The 13,917-nt window shown below is 34.9% G+C and overlaps 3 protein-coding genes and 1 non-coding gene across 12 annotated transcripts; 2 read left to right on the forward strand and 2 right to left on the reverse strand.

The window, feature by feature from the left end:
* Positions 1-761: 761 nt before the first annotated feature.
* Positions 762-2,410, forward strand: LOC106385072 (transcription factor TCP17). Its single transcript, XM_013825026.3, has 2 exons — positions 762-1,038; positions 1,332-2,410. Exon 2 carries the CDS (start codon positions 1,355-1,357, stop codon positions 2,093-2,095), a length of 741 nt encoding a protein of 246 aa, XP_013680480.2. The 5' UTR covers positions 762-1,038; positions 1,332-1,354; the 3' UTR covers positions 2,096-2,410.
* Positions 2,411-4,026: 1,616 nt separating this feature from the next.
* Positions 4,027-4,099, reverse strand: TRNAA-CGC. The gene has a single exon. It is a non-coding gene; the product is annotated as a tRNA-Ala (tRNA).
* A 258-nt stretch (positions 4,100-4,357) lies between these two features.
* On the forward strand, positions 4,358-7,349 carry LOC106385025 (syntaxin-132). Of its 2 annotated transcripts, XM_013824963.3 has the most exons (13): positions 4,370-4,662; positions 4,912-5,013; positions 5,103-5,159; positions 5,267-5,315; positions 5,683-5,771; positions 5,845-5,918; positions 6,006-6,048; positions 6,113-6,173; positions 6,267-6,292; positions 6,379-6,456; positions 6,545-6,625; positions 6,759-6,824; positions 7,027-7,349. In XM_013824963.3, the coding sequence occupies exons 1-13, from the start codon at positions 4,645-4,647 to the stop codon at positions 7,195-7,197; spliced, it is 915 nt and encodes a 304-aa protein (XP_013680417.2). In that variant the 5' UTR covers positions 4,370-4,644; the 3' UTR covers positions 7,198-7,349. The 2 variants fall into 2 exon arrangements, with proteins under 2 accessions (XP_048624952.1, XP_013680417.2); XM_048768995.1 differs by having other exon boundaries at positions 4,358-4,662; positions 6,113-6,292.
* A 1,269-nt stretch (positions 7,350-8,618) lies between these two features.
* Positions 8,619-12,188, reverse strand: LOC106385026 (transcription factor BIM1). 8 transcript variants are annotated; one of them, XM_022710822.2, is made up of 12 exons: positions 11,987-12,188; positions 11,488-11,799; positions 11,244-11,330; positions 10,548-10,922; positions 10,387-10,480; positions 10,166-10,302; positions 9,811-9,928; positions 9,661-9,730; positions 9,492-9,587; positions 9,282-9,389; positions 9,064-9,206; positions 8,619-8,965 (listed from the first exon to the last, which is right to left on the reverse strand). In XM_022710822.2, exons 2-12 carry the CDS (start codon positions 11,522-11,524, stop codon positions 8,779-8,781), a joined length of 1,452 nt encoding a protein of 483 aa, XP_022566543.2. In that variant the 5' UTR covers positions 11,525-11,799; positions 11,987-12,188; the 3' UTR covers positions 8,619-8,778. The 8 variants fall into 8 exon arrangements, with proteins under 8 accessions (XP_022566543.2, XP_013680421.2, XP_048624964.1 ...); XM_013824967.3 differs by having other exon boundaries at positions 9,282-9,392; positions 11,987-12,187; XM_048769007.1 differs by having other exon boundaries at positions 9,064-9,389; positions 9,811-9,925.
* Between the last annotated feature and the right edge of the window lie 1,729 nt (positions 12,189-13,917).

Genomic DNA, 13,917 nt, shown 5'->3' on the forward strand with positions numbered 1-13,917 from the left:
AGTTTAGACTATTTAAAATTTTCTCTAACAAGGTAAGAGTTATGACATCTAAAAAAAATCAAAACATAAAATTTATAAATATTTAAATGTTTAATGTGAATAATAAATTAAACTTCAAATACAAAATAAACCAAAAGTAAAAGATCATTGTAATAAATTGTTAATAACGGAAATAAACTAACACTAAATCACATCAACTAATTTTGGTTTTCTCTACCATGGTTCATTTCATTTTCTTTATGTCATGTGGCATAGTAAAGTTTTCATCAAAATCTAAAAATCACAGATATAAAACTGAAAAGAGAAAACCAACTTTTTTTGTCAGCACCTAACTTCTTAGTTGGAAACTTAGAATATAAAACATAATCTGAAAACATAATTAAAAACTAAAAAAAAGAAGTAAAAATTATTTATTGGTTGAACCCGTGGTTCAACCGGCATCGGGTTCCGGGTTTTACTGGGTTTTTGCGGGTTTTTGCGGGTTTCTAAATATTGGGTTTTTTACAAAACCCAAACCGGATTTTTTCTGGGTCACCGAGTTTACCGGTTCAACCGCGGGTCCGGGTCGGGTTTCAAAACACTGGGTAAATGGTAACAAATACATAGAAGTGGATTAATATTTCATAAATCTCAGGATCTAAATAATTAGATACGTACGTGCGTGTGTCTGCATAATTTCTGAACCAATTATAATGTTTTGAATCTTGATTAACCATCTAATCCTATCTATTATTAGTATAGGTGGAAACCCATAGCATCTTTTGTGTCCGTCGACAACGTTTCGATAAGAATGTCTAGGCTCCTTTTATACCCTTGTCTGTAAATTCATTTCACACCCAACTAAAACCCTAGCTAGGAATTAGAGAGTATATATATTAAATATATCATTTCTCTCTTAGCGTCAATCATGTACTGCACACTTCTACTTTAACTTTACGTGTTCATCATCTAGGTTCTTATCTTTTTCTTCAACTTATGTGACCAAGAATCACTCGATCTGTCTAAACTTAGCGGATTCAAGCTTACTAGGTTTCCACTGTAAGTTGTATCATTCTTTTTCTTTGCAATAATTTGTTTGGAGTCCATGAATCTCTTTGGGTTGTTTTAGTTGTATCTATATAGATTTGAATCACTTGGGATATTTTTATGTCATACAAAATATATAGCAAATTAAATTGTTGATCTGCAGTTCGAATAATTTACTAAAAGCTTATTTTTCTCATACTTTCTTGATCTTGATCCGTTTTTGTTGCTTACAATTGAATTTGCTTTCATTTCATGTGATTACAAATCTCAAGTTTGATTTATTCAAATGTTTTTTTTTGTTTCAGATCCTTCGATAAAATACCAAAGGATGAGAACCAACTCAATGGGAATAAAACAAGAAGGCGATAATCAATATCAAGCCACTTCTTTGTCTTCGTTGAGGCAAAATCCGAGAATCGTGAGAGCCTCGAGAATATTCGGAGGCAAAGACAGACACAGCAAAGTGTGCACAGTTCGTGGTCTTCGAGACAGGAGGATACGATTGTCGGCTACGACAGCGATTCAGCTCTACGACCTTCAAGAACGATTAGGGCTAAGTCAGCCTAGCAAAGTCATTGACTGGCTCTTACAAGCTGCTCAAAACGACGTCGCTATGCTTCCCCCTTTGCAATTCCCACCTGGTTTTCACCCTAATCTCACCGCCGCCGCAGCCGCTGGAGAATCTTTCCCCGGGATCTTTGAGAGTTTCGACCTTGGAAGCTGCTCATCAAGAACTGATACGACCCAGAGAGAAGGTTTGAATCTTGAGAGTCATGGGTTTGATATTGATCATCATTTTTTCTCGAACTCAAACCATAGAGACAAACTTTATTTCCCTAGCAGCAGTTCTTGTCATTACAACCTCGGACAACTCCAACAGTCACTTCTGGACCAATCTGGCAACGTTACTGTCGCATTGTCCAATAATAATAATCTCAATCCACAGACGGTGGAAACTATGAGCTCTCTATTTCCGAGATACCCTTTGTTTCTAGAGGGTGGTGATCATCAACTTCAACTGTTTAGCTCAAACTCGAACTCCTCCAAGCAAACAGATCATGTCGAGTAGTTCTAGCTGGTAGCTTGGTTTTGGACTCTTTCATAAGTTGATGCGTCGGATCATGTGGCAGATGGAAGATGTATACTATATTTTAGAGAGAGAGAGAGAGATCGCTTACATGGTTTTAATGATTTTATTATTGGATTGAGTGTATGTATAATATAGTATAGAGCTAGTCTTATTAAGCATTATCCACGCCAACCTCAGTTTGAGCAAAGATATTAGTTATTGCTTGTTTTCGGTAATGTTTTGGAAATTATGTAAGTTTTGTATGAGAAAGCTACATTTCTTGTTGCGAGAATTATAACGTTTATGTTACTGTTAGAGATATATGTTTTAAGTGCTTAGGCACATAACCTCGTTGCATGCCGATCGAAACTTAGAATATTGTTTATGTGTCCACAGCCACATATGCATATGCTATATACACACCATGTATATAATCATATGATACATCCATTCAAACTGAAATAATTAATATATTTTTTAAGATAGCGGTAATGCATGATTTATATTTAGGGCTTAGATGGGGAGGCAGTTATAGACAGCATGCAACTGGATCTGCTGTCAAGCAGTGATCCCTATTTATCTTCTTTTGATATATTACTCTTTTTCTTTTCTCTTTTGTCTCTTCTTTTATCATTTTCCATTAACTCTCTTGTCTCCCACACATACATGATTACATGGTACATTGTTAAATAGTACCATGGTAAATTTGAAGACATTAACTTTTTCCTTTGCTTTTACTCCGCAGTCACTTAATGCCATCCATGGCTTGTTTTCATCTTAAACATGCTTGATCGACTACAAGAAGCTTACAATACCTTTTTCGTAGAATCATTGAATTTAAATAGGATATATCATATCAGAAATTGGATATAAATAATGGTCCATATATGGCTATAAACTTTACTTTTACAATCGGCATGCTTCAAACTTATGAAATGAGCAAAAAAAGAAGAAGTTTACACGTTGTTTCATTTTCGCATAATTCACCACTTATCTTAGGCATGCAAATTATCTTTTTCTTCTTTCTCTTCCTTTATTCCCCAACCTATCTTTCCTGTCCTGTTGCTACTTTTTTTTTGATAAATGGTAAATATCATAAAAACAAAGGTTTAGATTTACAAACAAAGTAGATCTAATTTAATGTAAATATCATCAGAAGTCATCTCTGTCTCTTACATCAGGGTGTAGATGAAGGGATCCTAGAATCAGTGCATCCACTTGGACATGAGGTTGAGGAAGTGCTTCCTATTCCTCCTAGCAGTGATGGTGTTTCGCATCTCCTTGTCGATAAGTTTGACGATGGATAGTGGTGGGAGGACAAGGTGATTGTGGAGAACATTGTTCCTTTGCTTCCAAAGTTGATACACGATGCAAAGGCATAACATAAATTAGATCTGTTACTAACTTTAGATCTTCTCAAACAAAGCATCTCCAGTTCAAATATCTAAAATAAAGCAATGTTAATGTTCTTTTATGTATAACAATCTTGAGTTTTTACCAAGTTTATAAGTTCGTAACCCTTTGAAAAAGTTACTTATAAGTTTTTTTAGAAACTTTCGACTATAGATATTGTACGTGCAAATGCACTCGCAATATTTTAAATTGAATTCTGAAGCCTTTATATAACGAAGTACGAATCTTAACATATTTTACTAAACTTGAATTATGTTAATCATGTTTTTGTTGTTGCTAAAAACGTTACTCATGTTACCAATTATATATTCGTCAAATCATGAAAATGTTTTACGAAACCTGAAACAAAGCAGTATCTTAAAATATATTTTTTAACAAGAGATCGGGGAAAAGGAGCAGCATATCGGAGAATTTTTCCATTAGGATTTTGAATACGTGTAAAGCTTACACGTAAATGGCTAACGAGTAAATTAATTCAAAAAAAAAAAAGGCCAACGAGTAATTCGGTCAGAAATAGATGGAGGAGCGGGGAATCGAACCCCGTGCCTCTCGCATGCGAAGCGAGCGCTCTACCATATGAGCTACACCCCCATTTTGATAATTTTCGTCGTTAACAATTATTAATAATATATCAAGAATATCAGCCGTTAGTTGCTCTGGGGTCCACGCGTACAGAATGTTTGATCTGTCAATCCACTCTTCATATTCCTTAGGTGTATTGGCGTCAGTGCACATGCGTCGCATTAGATAATTAGCTGATTCAAATGACGTAAGTACCCTTATATAAATATTCTTTCAGGCAGCTGAAGGAGTTGTCTTGAGCTGGACAAGGACGGCGTGTCGGAAATATCCGTGTGTACATACCAAACCAAACCGGTTTGGAAAAAAAAAAATTAAAATCCCTAAGATTACCAATACTCTCGTCTCGGACTGAGCCAGATCCGTTTCTCCTTCACTTTCCTCTCTCGATTCTGTCTCACTAAGATCGACACTTTTCCGGCGTTTCCGGTTTAACATCTTCGTCGCGCAGAGCCACGTCTTCTTCTCACCTTGGCACAATCAAAGTCGTGTTCTTCTTCGTTCTTGTTGTATAAAACCAAAACCAAAACCAAACTTAAGTCTTTTTGCACCATACGATGAACGATCTTCTAAAGGTGAGATTTTTTATCGAAATTCGTATGGTTTGACCATCCTATTATAGTTTCACTCTTTTTTTAAGTAGAATCTGAATGGTGTAGAGAGCTATCTGACTTGAGTTAGGTTTGTAACGATATGACTTACTGATTATTTGATATAAATTTAGTCACTTGTGCAGTCCCCAGCTGTATGCTTATGAGGGTTTATTATGGTAATTGATTATTGTGTTTTTGTTCTACTGAATTTTAATGGCTTTGGTTATGTAGGGTTCGTTTGAGCTTCCAAGGGGTCAATCTTCTAGAGAAGGGGATGTGGAGCTAGGGGAACAAGGAGCAGCAGATCAAGGATTAGATGATTTCTTCAAAAAGGTAAAAAAAACAAACAAACAGAGTTCTTCTATAATTACCTCACCATCTGCTCTACTACCTAAAGTGTGTGTTCCTCTGTTTATTATTAGGTTCAAGATATTGACAAACAATATGAAAAGCTCAATAAGCTTCTAAAGAAACTTCAGGTATTTATTATAAACCAATCACCTCTTTTTTTTGCTACCTTACTCTAATTATCTTCATGAGTGAGCTGTGGCTTCTCATTTGTATTACCGATTTTGAAACCCTATAGGCTGCTCATGAGGAGTCCAAGGCTGTGACCAAAGCTCCCGCCATGAAGGGTGTGTTTTGTCTCTTTTCTCTTATATCTTTTGTTCATTCATCTTCCTCCAGAACTATTGCTGCAAGTCAGTGAATATAATTATTGGTATGTTTCGGGGATTGATTTGATAGAAGCAATAAGTTTGGATCGTGTACTTGTACTAGCGGGGGACATAACGAACTTTCGCTTTATATTTCTAAAACTTGGAAAATTCTTAAGACGACAACGGATAGATCTTAACTTAGATGAACCTTTAAGTAGCCATGATTCTTGTTTTTTTCATCGGCTTGAAGCTTTAGTATTAGAATTAGTGTTGATGGTTTGCCATAGCCTTACATATAGTCTGGTGTTCTCTGTGTTGCTGCTCCGTATGTAATAATGAACAGCAATAAAGAAGAAAATGGAAAAAGACGTTGATGAAGTGGGAAGTATAGCTCGTTTCATTAAGGGGAAACTCGAGGAGCTGGACAGAGAGGTAGAGTCACTCAAATCATGTTGTTTATTTGATCCGTTTCTTTTATATTAATGTTCATTCAAAAATGTTGTAGAACTTGGCAAATAGACAAAAACCTGGGTGCGGGAAAGGATCTGGTGTGGATCGATCAAGAACAGCGACCACACTGTGAGTATTCTTATGTTTCAGTTCGATAATCTATTGTGAACCTCCTTTTGTTCTCTCAGTCATTAATCTTATTGTACTGAACAACAGTTCCTTGAAGAAGAAGCTAAAAGACAAGATGGCCGAGTTTCAGGTGAGTTATCAAGAACTATATGGAAACTGTTATTTCCTCAGATTGATAGTGTGACTTGTTCTAGGTTCTAAGAGAAAACATCCAACAAGAGTACCGCGAGGTTGTTGACAGGCGTGTTTTTACAGGTATGTATGTTATTTATGTTATGAGATTGCTTTACTTTTCCTTTTCTTACGTCTCCGTCTTATTGTTTCTGTGTGTGTTTTCAATTGCATTAGTAACTGGACAGCGAGCGGATGAAGATGTAAGTAAAGTAGAGTCTTGAGTTTTATTATAGTCTCAAGAGTTTTGAACAAGAACTCATGTTGTGCCTTTTTTTTTTTTTTACAGACAATTGATGAGTTGATTGAAACTGGAAACAGCGAACAGATCTTCCAGAAAGCGATTCAGGAGCAAGGAAGAGGACAGGTTTGATATGTGTTAAAATGTATAAAAACAATCCAAGATTTGACTGAACATGCTATAAGATGTTTATTTATTTTCATCTCCCTTCCAGGTAATGGACACATTGGCGGAGATTCAAGAACGTCATGATGCTGTCAGAGACTTGGAAAAGAAACTTCTTGACTTACAACAAGTATGGTTGGATTTTTCGTATTCTCTTACACAATGAAAACAGCTTTCAACTGAGTTTTTGATGCAATCTATTACTCATTGTATGGAGTCATTATGGTAAAGGCAGATTCATCAGGTTCCCTTTTGTTTTGCAGATTTTCATGGATATGGCAGTTTTGGTTGACGCACAAGGAGAGATGCTTGACAACATTGAATCTCAGGTAACTTGGTGTTATGTTTGCTTCTGTTGGATCAAAATAGATTTTCTTAAAAAAAAAAAAAAAAGGCATAAGCAAGGTTAAGATGAAGTTAGATATATATATATATATATATATGTGTGATGCTGTTGATATAAAATAAAGAGTGATGACCTCAGGATTGTAATAGGTAAAATGATGATGAATTTTTGTTTGGTAATTATAGGTGTCAAGTGCAGTAGATCACGTGCAATCGGGAAACACGGCTCTCCAAAGAGCAAAGAGCTTACAAAAGAACTCAAGAAAATGGATGTGTATTGCAATCATCATCCTTCTCATTGTTGTTGCTGTGATCGTTGTTGGTGTTCTCAAGCCTTGGAAAGACAAGAAAGCTTAGATGAATACGAGAATATGTGTAAACAAACAAACAAAAATCATCCTTACGTGCGGCTTTTATTGAGCGAGTGTTTGTGAAATGTGTGAAGAGTCTTTTTACCACAAAACGAAATTCTATATTCTTTTAATTGGATGAACAAACCAATTTCTCTATTACTTGTGCAATTTCATAGAGGATATGATATTGGCAGCATATTATTTCATAACTCTCATCAAGTGTGGTCGTCAAAAAAGGTAGTAAAGTTTTGTAAATTTGAAAGATCTATATGGTTAAAAATACATTATAACATAGTAAGAGGATGGATTTCATATCTAAGGGAGAGGATTTTTCATGTTACATTCAGACAAAATCAATATTATTTTTCATGATCATACACATTTGGCTTTTATTTTTAAATATATATCCATCCTTACCCAATTGATTTGAACAACTTTGAGCAATAAACATAAAGAAATGCGTAGTTAGACGTGTGAATAATCGCACTCTTGTCGATCATATATATTTGATGCATGGTTCCACCATCATGACTCATGAGCTGGTTTTCATGAATTTCTTTACCATGTTAGAATATTGTAATGTAGCATAGAGCATGTGTTAGTTTATCTACAAAATCATATATTCAGTTTATGATAGTTTCTACCAAAACTCGAACCATCCAAATGAATTTTAATGAACCTATATTATTTCATACATTAACTAGTGAATTTTAACAGTTTCTTTAATGGGTTAATTTCGTTTTAATAAAAATTTGTACAAGATTTGTACAAGATTTCGTTTTAATGGATAGAGATTCTCGAAGATCACGTCAGTACCAGGCCGTTTGCTGATTTCAGCAGGTCAGCAGTGTTACTGAGTCTCGTTTTCTTCGTTGGGATCATATCAGAGGAATTTGCTTTGGGGATATCGATCGCATGAATCGCTGTGGGAATCTTGTTAGGTATTAGATACTTGTGTGCCGTTTGGTGACCACTCCTACAGCGCAAGAATTGACAGATGAAGTTTAGAATTTGATTACAGCCGACGAATCTGGATAGCTAATTAGGTTTCTCTGTTTCTTTTTTTTTTCAGTAAATGGATTTTCAGAGCTCGTTGTAAATAGCAGTAAAAATGGTTTTTAAAATTTTCTTGTGATTCTGATAAAAAAAAAAAAGGAGAAAAATGGGCTGAAACAATAAAACATATGTACAGAAAATGTTGAGCTCCTTGTTGAATAAAGGCCCAACTATTATAGTATTACAGATAGCCACTAACATAAAAAAAAGTATTACAAATAAAAATTGAAAAGAAAGAAGAAGAAAAAAATGTAAATAATGATGATTCAAAAAGTGTGACTTCACTAAATACAGGAAGCTTACGTAAAACATTGAAAGCCTTCCTCCTAATGATATTTTCTCAAAAGAAACCCCAAAGTAGTTTTGAGATTAGAGTTTAAAATGCGGCGGTTAGCATAACCGGGTCTCAAAAGATTATGGACCCACGAGATTATAGTTTCGAATGTACACGAAAATAAAAAAGATTGAATATATCTATGATATAACTTTGGTGTTTTAACCCAATTGGGTGCTAGCTCTTTTTTTCTTTTTAACTTGTATTGCACGTTTTGAGCCGCTTAGGTTTCCGAGTTTGCTTGACGTCATCGTTTCCGGTTCGAGAAACCGGTTCACTGACTTCAGAGGAGCGTTTAGCTAGCTCGATTTCTACGGAGATGGTTGCTTTCGTTAAGTCCACTCCTGATTTCTCCAATGCTTCTCTTAGTCTTTTCACTAATCTGCTCCACATAGAAAACAACATAGTTTTTACTTTTGTTACTTTTCAAAATGTTACCAGATCAAAAGCGTTTAAAGAAATGAGCCGTTTTAGTTTTACCCTTGTGAGTAAACACTTGATATACTGATGTTACCCTCATGAACTTCGTGTTCATCACCCTCTTCTTCTTTCAATGACTGAGTATGACTCCGAGAACTCTGGCTTGGCTCTACCGTCTCTGATGCTGCGACTCTTGCGTGCAACTGAGTTAGAGGATTACCCGCAATTAGAGGAGAGAACAGACTGTTGCTTTGAACCGACAAAGGAAATGGAGTTACTCCGTTCAATGTTTCAGCTGTTGCAAGGATCGGAATGTTATTCTTCTCTTCTTCCAGTTTAGGAGCAAAAGTAACGGTTCCTTCAGGGACAAGCTGCTGGTTGTTTCTCTGCTGTAATTTAAACGGATCACACAGCTTAACGTTATTACATGACTATTAAAAAAACAAAAGATTTTGAGGTATGGTTTGGAAATGTGATTATATCTATACCCAATTCAATAGCTTGGCAGATTCTTGGTTCCATCCTTGGTAAGGAGTCTCGTACTTGCTTGTTTTCTCCTGTAAGAACTGAATATACTCGATAACCTGTATGAAGTTCCAAAGATTAGTAAAAGTTGAGACTGAATGTTCTGTTACAGGAATCAATTGGTCACTATACCTCTAGCAAGAAGGAGGCCTTGTCCCGCTTTTGGTCGCTGTTAGGTACTAACTGTCTCAACTTTTGAAACCTGCAAAAATATTAATTAACAATGTTTTAATTAGTCTCTATGAACCAAAGTGTGGCTTTTGCTACATTTTGAGTAGTTACCTATCATTGATCTTGCTCCTCCTCCGTTGTTCTGTAGCAGAATGTTTTGACCTAGGCGTGTTCAGCTTTGGATCGTTGTTGCCAGCCCCTCTCGCCTCTGCTTTTACTCTCAAATCTACTGCAAAGAACAAAATCAACCATCAGGGCCGGTTCTAAGCATAAACAGTGAGGCACAAGCCTGCCTCCAAAAAAATTTAAAGAAAATTACATATCTCAATTTACAAAAAAAAAATTATTAAAACATTTACTAAATCGTCTTCAGCCCCAAAATCTCAAAACCGGCTCTGTGAACCATATCTTAAGCATCTAACTTTTTAGAAAATGTAAAGTTGGTGATATCTTAGAGAATACAAACCTCTATGATTCTGGCTAGTGGAAGAGCTTTCTTTCTTCATGACAAAATCTTCTTCATCGTCTAAATCATCATCCTGTGAAGTTCCTTTCGCTGATCTTATCATGTCCATGAAGCTTTGGCTCTTAAGTCCAGACCCTCTGCAACCAAAGTAAAACTTCATTTGATCAGAATCCTTTTTAATTCCATAGACCGTAGTGATATAGAAAATAAATAAGACTCACTGAGAAGAGGAAGAACGAGAACTGAAACCGCTCAAGTGGTTATTATTAGTCAAAGACTGTGCTGCCCATTGTCCCATAGTTGTTGCAACATCAGCTAAACATTATAAAAAAAAAAAAATTATATCATCATTTCATGTGGTTTCTAACATTATTATTGTTACCTCTGATGTTAGCTCTCTCCCCAGCGCTATTCTCCTTCCTTGTCTGTCCCTTAGTCTCAGAACCAGATTCATCCCACAGAGTAAACCCGCTAGCAACAGCAGCAGCGTCCACAACGTTTCTCTCAACACCACCACCACAACCACTAGCAGGGAACATCATCGGTGGTGAAAGCTCCGGCTTAGGAACTCTTTGATGATTATGGAAATAAGGTATTGAGCTTATCGTGTACGTTCCTATTCCACCGGGAAGCACGTGCTTCAGCGGTGGGGGCGTTGCATGCGGCTCGGAGGTTGTGTCAATCTTACTTGTCTCTTCTTTAGAACCACCAACGCTTTCTAAAGGTTGTAGAAAATCATGGGTCTTCAAGTGGCTACCTGCTTCCATGTTTCATCAAAATATGAAGTTATATTCGACATGTGACAGTCATAAAGTTATTTTACATTTAACAATAATCTGATGCGTGAGCTTTACGACATGTGTAACCCTAATAAACGGTCCCTTATTTTCATGGACTTTGAATATGGTTGGGGACCATATGGCCCCAATCAAATAGCAACATTTGGATCATTCGGTTTAAAGGGGTCAAGATCAGATGCACGCGCGGAATAAACGTGACCCCTTCAAGAGAGAATCTTTTGATAAAATAAATAAATAAAATTTTAAGACGAAACTGAAAAGGGTAAAACGGGAAATACCTTGAGAAGACGAAGGTGTTTGCTTGGGATCTGTCTGGACAGTTGAATGACTGCAGAGCGATAAAAAATCATGTGTTGGTTCTCTCCCTGTCAAAATTCTTCTAAAAATCAAAATTCTAAACGAAAATAAAATAAAATAATCCTTTATAATTAGATAATAAATTGTGAATATAAAATTATCCTAAAAGTCTTCTTTATTTATTTTAAAAATACTAAAATCTGTAATATCAGAATATAGTGTTACCTTGGGCTTTGAAGGGACGAGGTTGAGGAAGCTCCATGAACAAAACAACAAGCAGCTTCTACGGTTCTTTGTAGTTTTGTAGTTTTGTCTTTTTGAATTATGATATTATATGAAATCCGACAGGAATCTGTAGCTATCAACTCAGATCTGCGACTTTCACAGTGACTTACTTCAAGTAGATGTTGCGTTTCTACGACGAAGCTTTGTTGAAGAGAGGTAATAAAGTTCGAAAGTCGTTGAATTATGATCAGAAACTCGATAAAAATTCTGATCGGTTTAGCGTAAACCAGCCTCTTAGACAAATCGATAGATCTGTCAACAAAACAATTCAAAAGCCAAAACGTTAAACCATAATTCAGTAGAATTATAGTTCAAAACCAATCGAATTTCGCATAATTCAAGTCAACTCGTGAGCATGGAGATCCGAAAACACGAGTCCAAGTCAAATCTAAATAAAACGACGACTGATTCGATTTAAGCTAAGGTAGAAAGAGCGTACCTTGTCAAGGATGATACAACGACAATTGTGAGACAGATAATATAACTCTTCGATCTGATCGGAATAAAAAAAGAGCGATCAGACAGAGAGTTCTCTCTCTCTTTCTTTCTCTCTGGTTTGAGAGGAAATGAGAAGGCGGAAATGTTTTATACAGTCATTATAACGCTTCCCGTTATAACAGCAATATAAACGACGTTAGGTCTGACGGAGTCACGTGGTGGATTGATGGATCTCTAGTTTAGTTGCTTTCTAGTGTAAGGTAACAGCGAGGTTTATCCGTTTAGCGGCGCTAAAGGTAACTAAAATAATACACACACGCACAAAAATTATTATTTAATTTGTTCTGTGGTTTTTAATCCATGTATGCTTTTGTTTTTATCGTGTTCGACAAAACTATTTGGTATTTTATATCAGTTTATATAATTCACTGCGAATTTTTTTTTTTTTGCTAATTAATCACTGCGCAATTGATTAATGAGATATAGTATTAGTAATTTAGCAGTACATAAATGTAAGGTATTTAGATTTAATTATATGTTACGGGGTAATTTTTCATATATATATATTTATTTATAATTTTAAATTTATCCTTAAAATATGTGTGTATTATCATTACATATTTAAACAAATACACTGGCCGAAAGCATCTTTATTGAAAAAGTATCTGATTTTAAAAATTTTGGATTACGTTTTCCCTAAAGTTTAAAACTTTGTAATTACATATATATATATATATATATATAATATATATTTTTAGAACTCCAAAATTAAATCTCTTCATTGGAGATGCTCTAATTAAGAGCATATCCAATTGATGATATTAATTCATAAAGTATCTCAACATCTAAAAAAAAAAATAGAAGAGAAACCTGAAAAAGTATCTGCACATTTATATGCACATTCGTACTGTTAGATACTTTGTATTATACATGTCATTTATTAAATGATTTATAGCTTTAAAAGTCTTTTTAATTTAATTAAATAAGTAAAATGTTATTAAATAATAATTTTAATTTTTTGTTTAGAAACTGAGTTACATACTCACCAATAAGGTTACTCTAATACTCTATTAAGTTTCGCTATACCCTAGTAGTGAATTGTTGAATTTATGGCAAACCGTCCACTAATTTTACAACTACGTATAATTATCAAAGCTGTAAATGTTGCAAAGTTAAAACGGAATTTCATTGTCGATATAAGAATGTAGAGAAAGTTTCTTTGCTAATATAAATTTTGTCCTTTAGTTATATAACACTACTTTTATTTATTTATGTTGAAAGTATGTAGCATTTATTTTCGTCATCTCTACAATTTGACGGTCATTTTTCAATATTCGTTTCTTAGAATAAAATTTTCAATATTCTTTGTCGGCAAATAAAACTAACATGCAGCTATAAATTTGAACTTTTTATAGGCATGCATACACATGATATGCCACAATCATGACGATAGCGAACATTAAATCTTCACGAATTCATAATTTAATATTCCAATCAAACAGCTCGTATAGTTGTTGGTGATATTTCCTCTATTTTTCGATTCACTATTTGTGCTTTTAGCGTTTATAAAATCTTGATACAATTAATTGTCTGAGTAGTACTCGTTAAAAATCATACTAAGATTACACCCAAAAAAAAAAAATCATACTAAGAGAGAGTTACGTACGTGTTGTCTGTGAAAAAATGTTATACTGATTTGTCTGCTTTTGGGCATCAACTTTTTGAAAACACAGAGCTAGTTGCATTGATATTAGTATATCTTTTTTCTGAAATTAATTAGTGTGAAAGGCCAAAGGCGAATAGTTTATAAGTCTATATCGCCGATGTCTTGTAGGGTGAGCTACATTCGAGTACTAGTCAAAAACTATATAAACACTTTGTTGGTTGAGTGAGCTTGACTTCTTGAGGTCATTTGCGTCTTCATTGACGAGT

Source organism: Brassica napus, chromosome A3 (assembly GCF_020379485.1).
Source record: "Brassica napus cultivar Da-Ae chromosome A3, Da-Ae, whole genome shotgun sequence".
Taxonomy (NCBI): domain Eukaryota; kingdom Viridiplantae; phylum Streptophyta; class Magnoliopsida; order Brassicales; family Brassicaceae; genus Brassica; species Brassica napus.

Coding starts and splice junctions, on each gene's coding strand:
- LOC106385072 (XM_013825026.3), top strand. CDS start 1,355: ATGAGAACCAACTCAATGGGAATAAAACAAGAAGGCGATAATCAATAT.
- LOC106385025 (XM_048768995.1), top strand. Junction 5,316..5,682: donor CAAAGCTCCCGCCATGAAGG/GTGTGTTTTGTC, acceptor AATAATGAACAG/CAATAAAGAAGAAAATGGAA. Junction 6,825..7,026: donor TTGACAACATTGAATCTCAG/GTAACTTGGTGT, acceptor TGGTAATTATAG/GTGTCAAGTGCAGTAGATCA.
- LOC106385026 (XM_013824964.2), bottom strand. CDS start 11,524: ATGGAGCTTCCTCAACCTCGTCCCTTCAAAGCCCAAG. Junction 10,923..11,243: donor AACACCTTCGTCTTCTCAAG/GTATTTCCCGTT, acceptor ACATGGAAGCAG/GTAGCCACTTGAAGACCCAT. Junction 9,731..9,810: donor AGGAGCAAGATCAATGATAG/GTAACTACTCAA, acceptor ATATTTTTGCAG/GTTTCAAAAGTTGAGACAGT.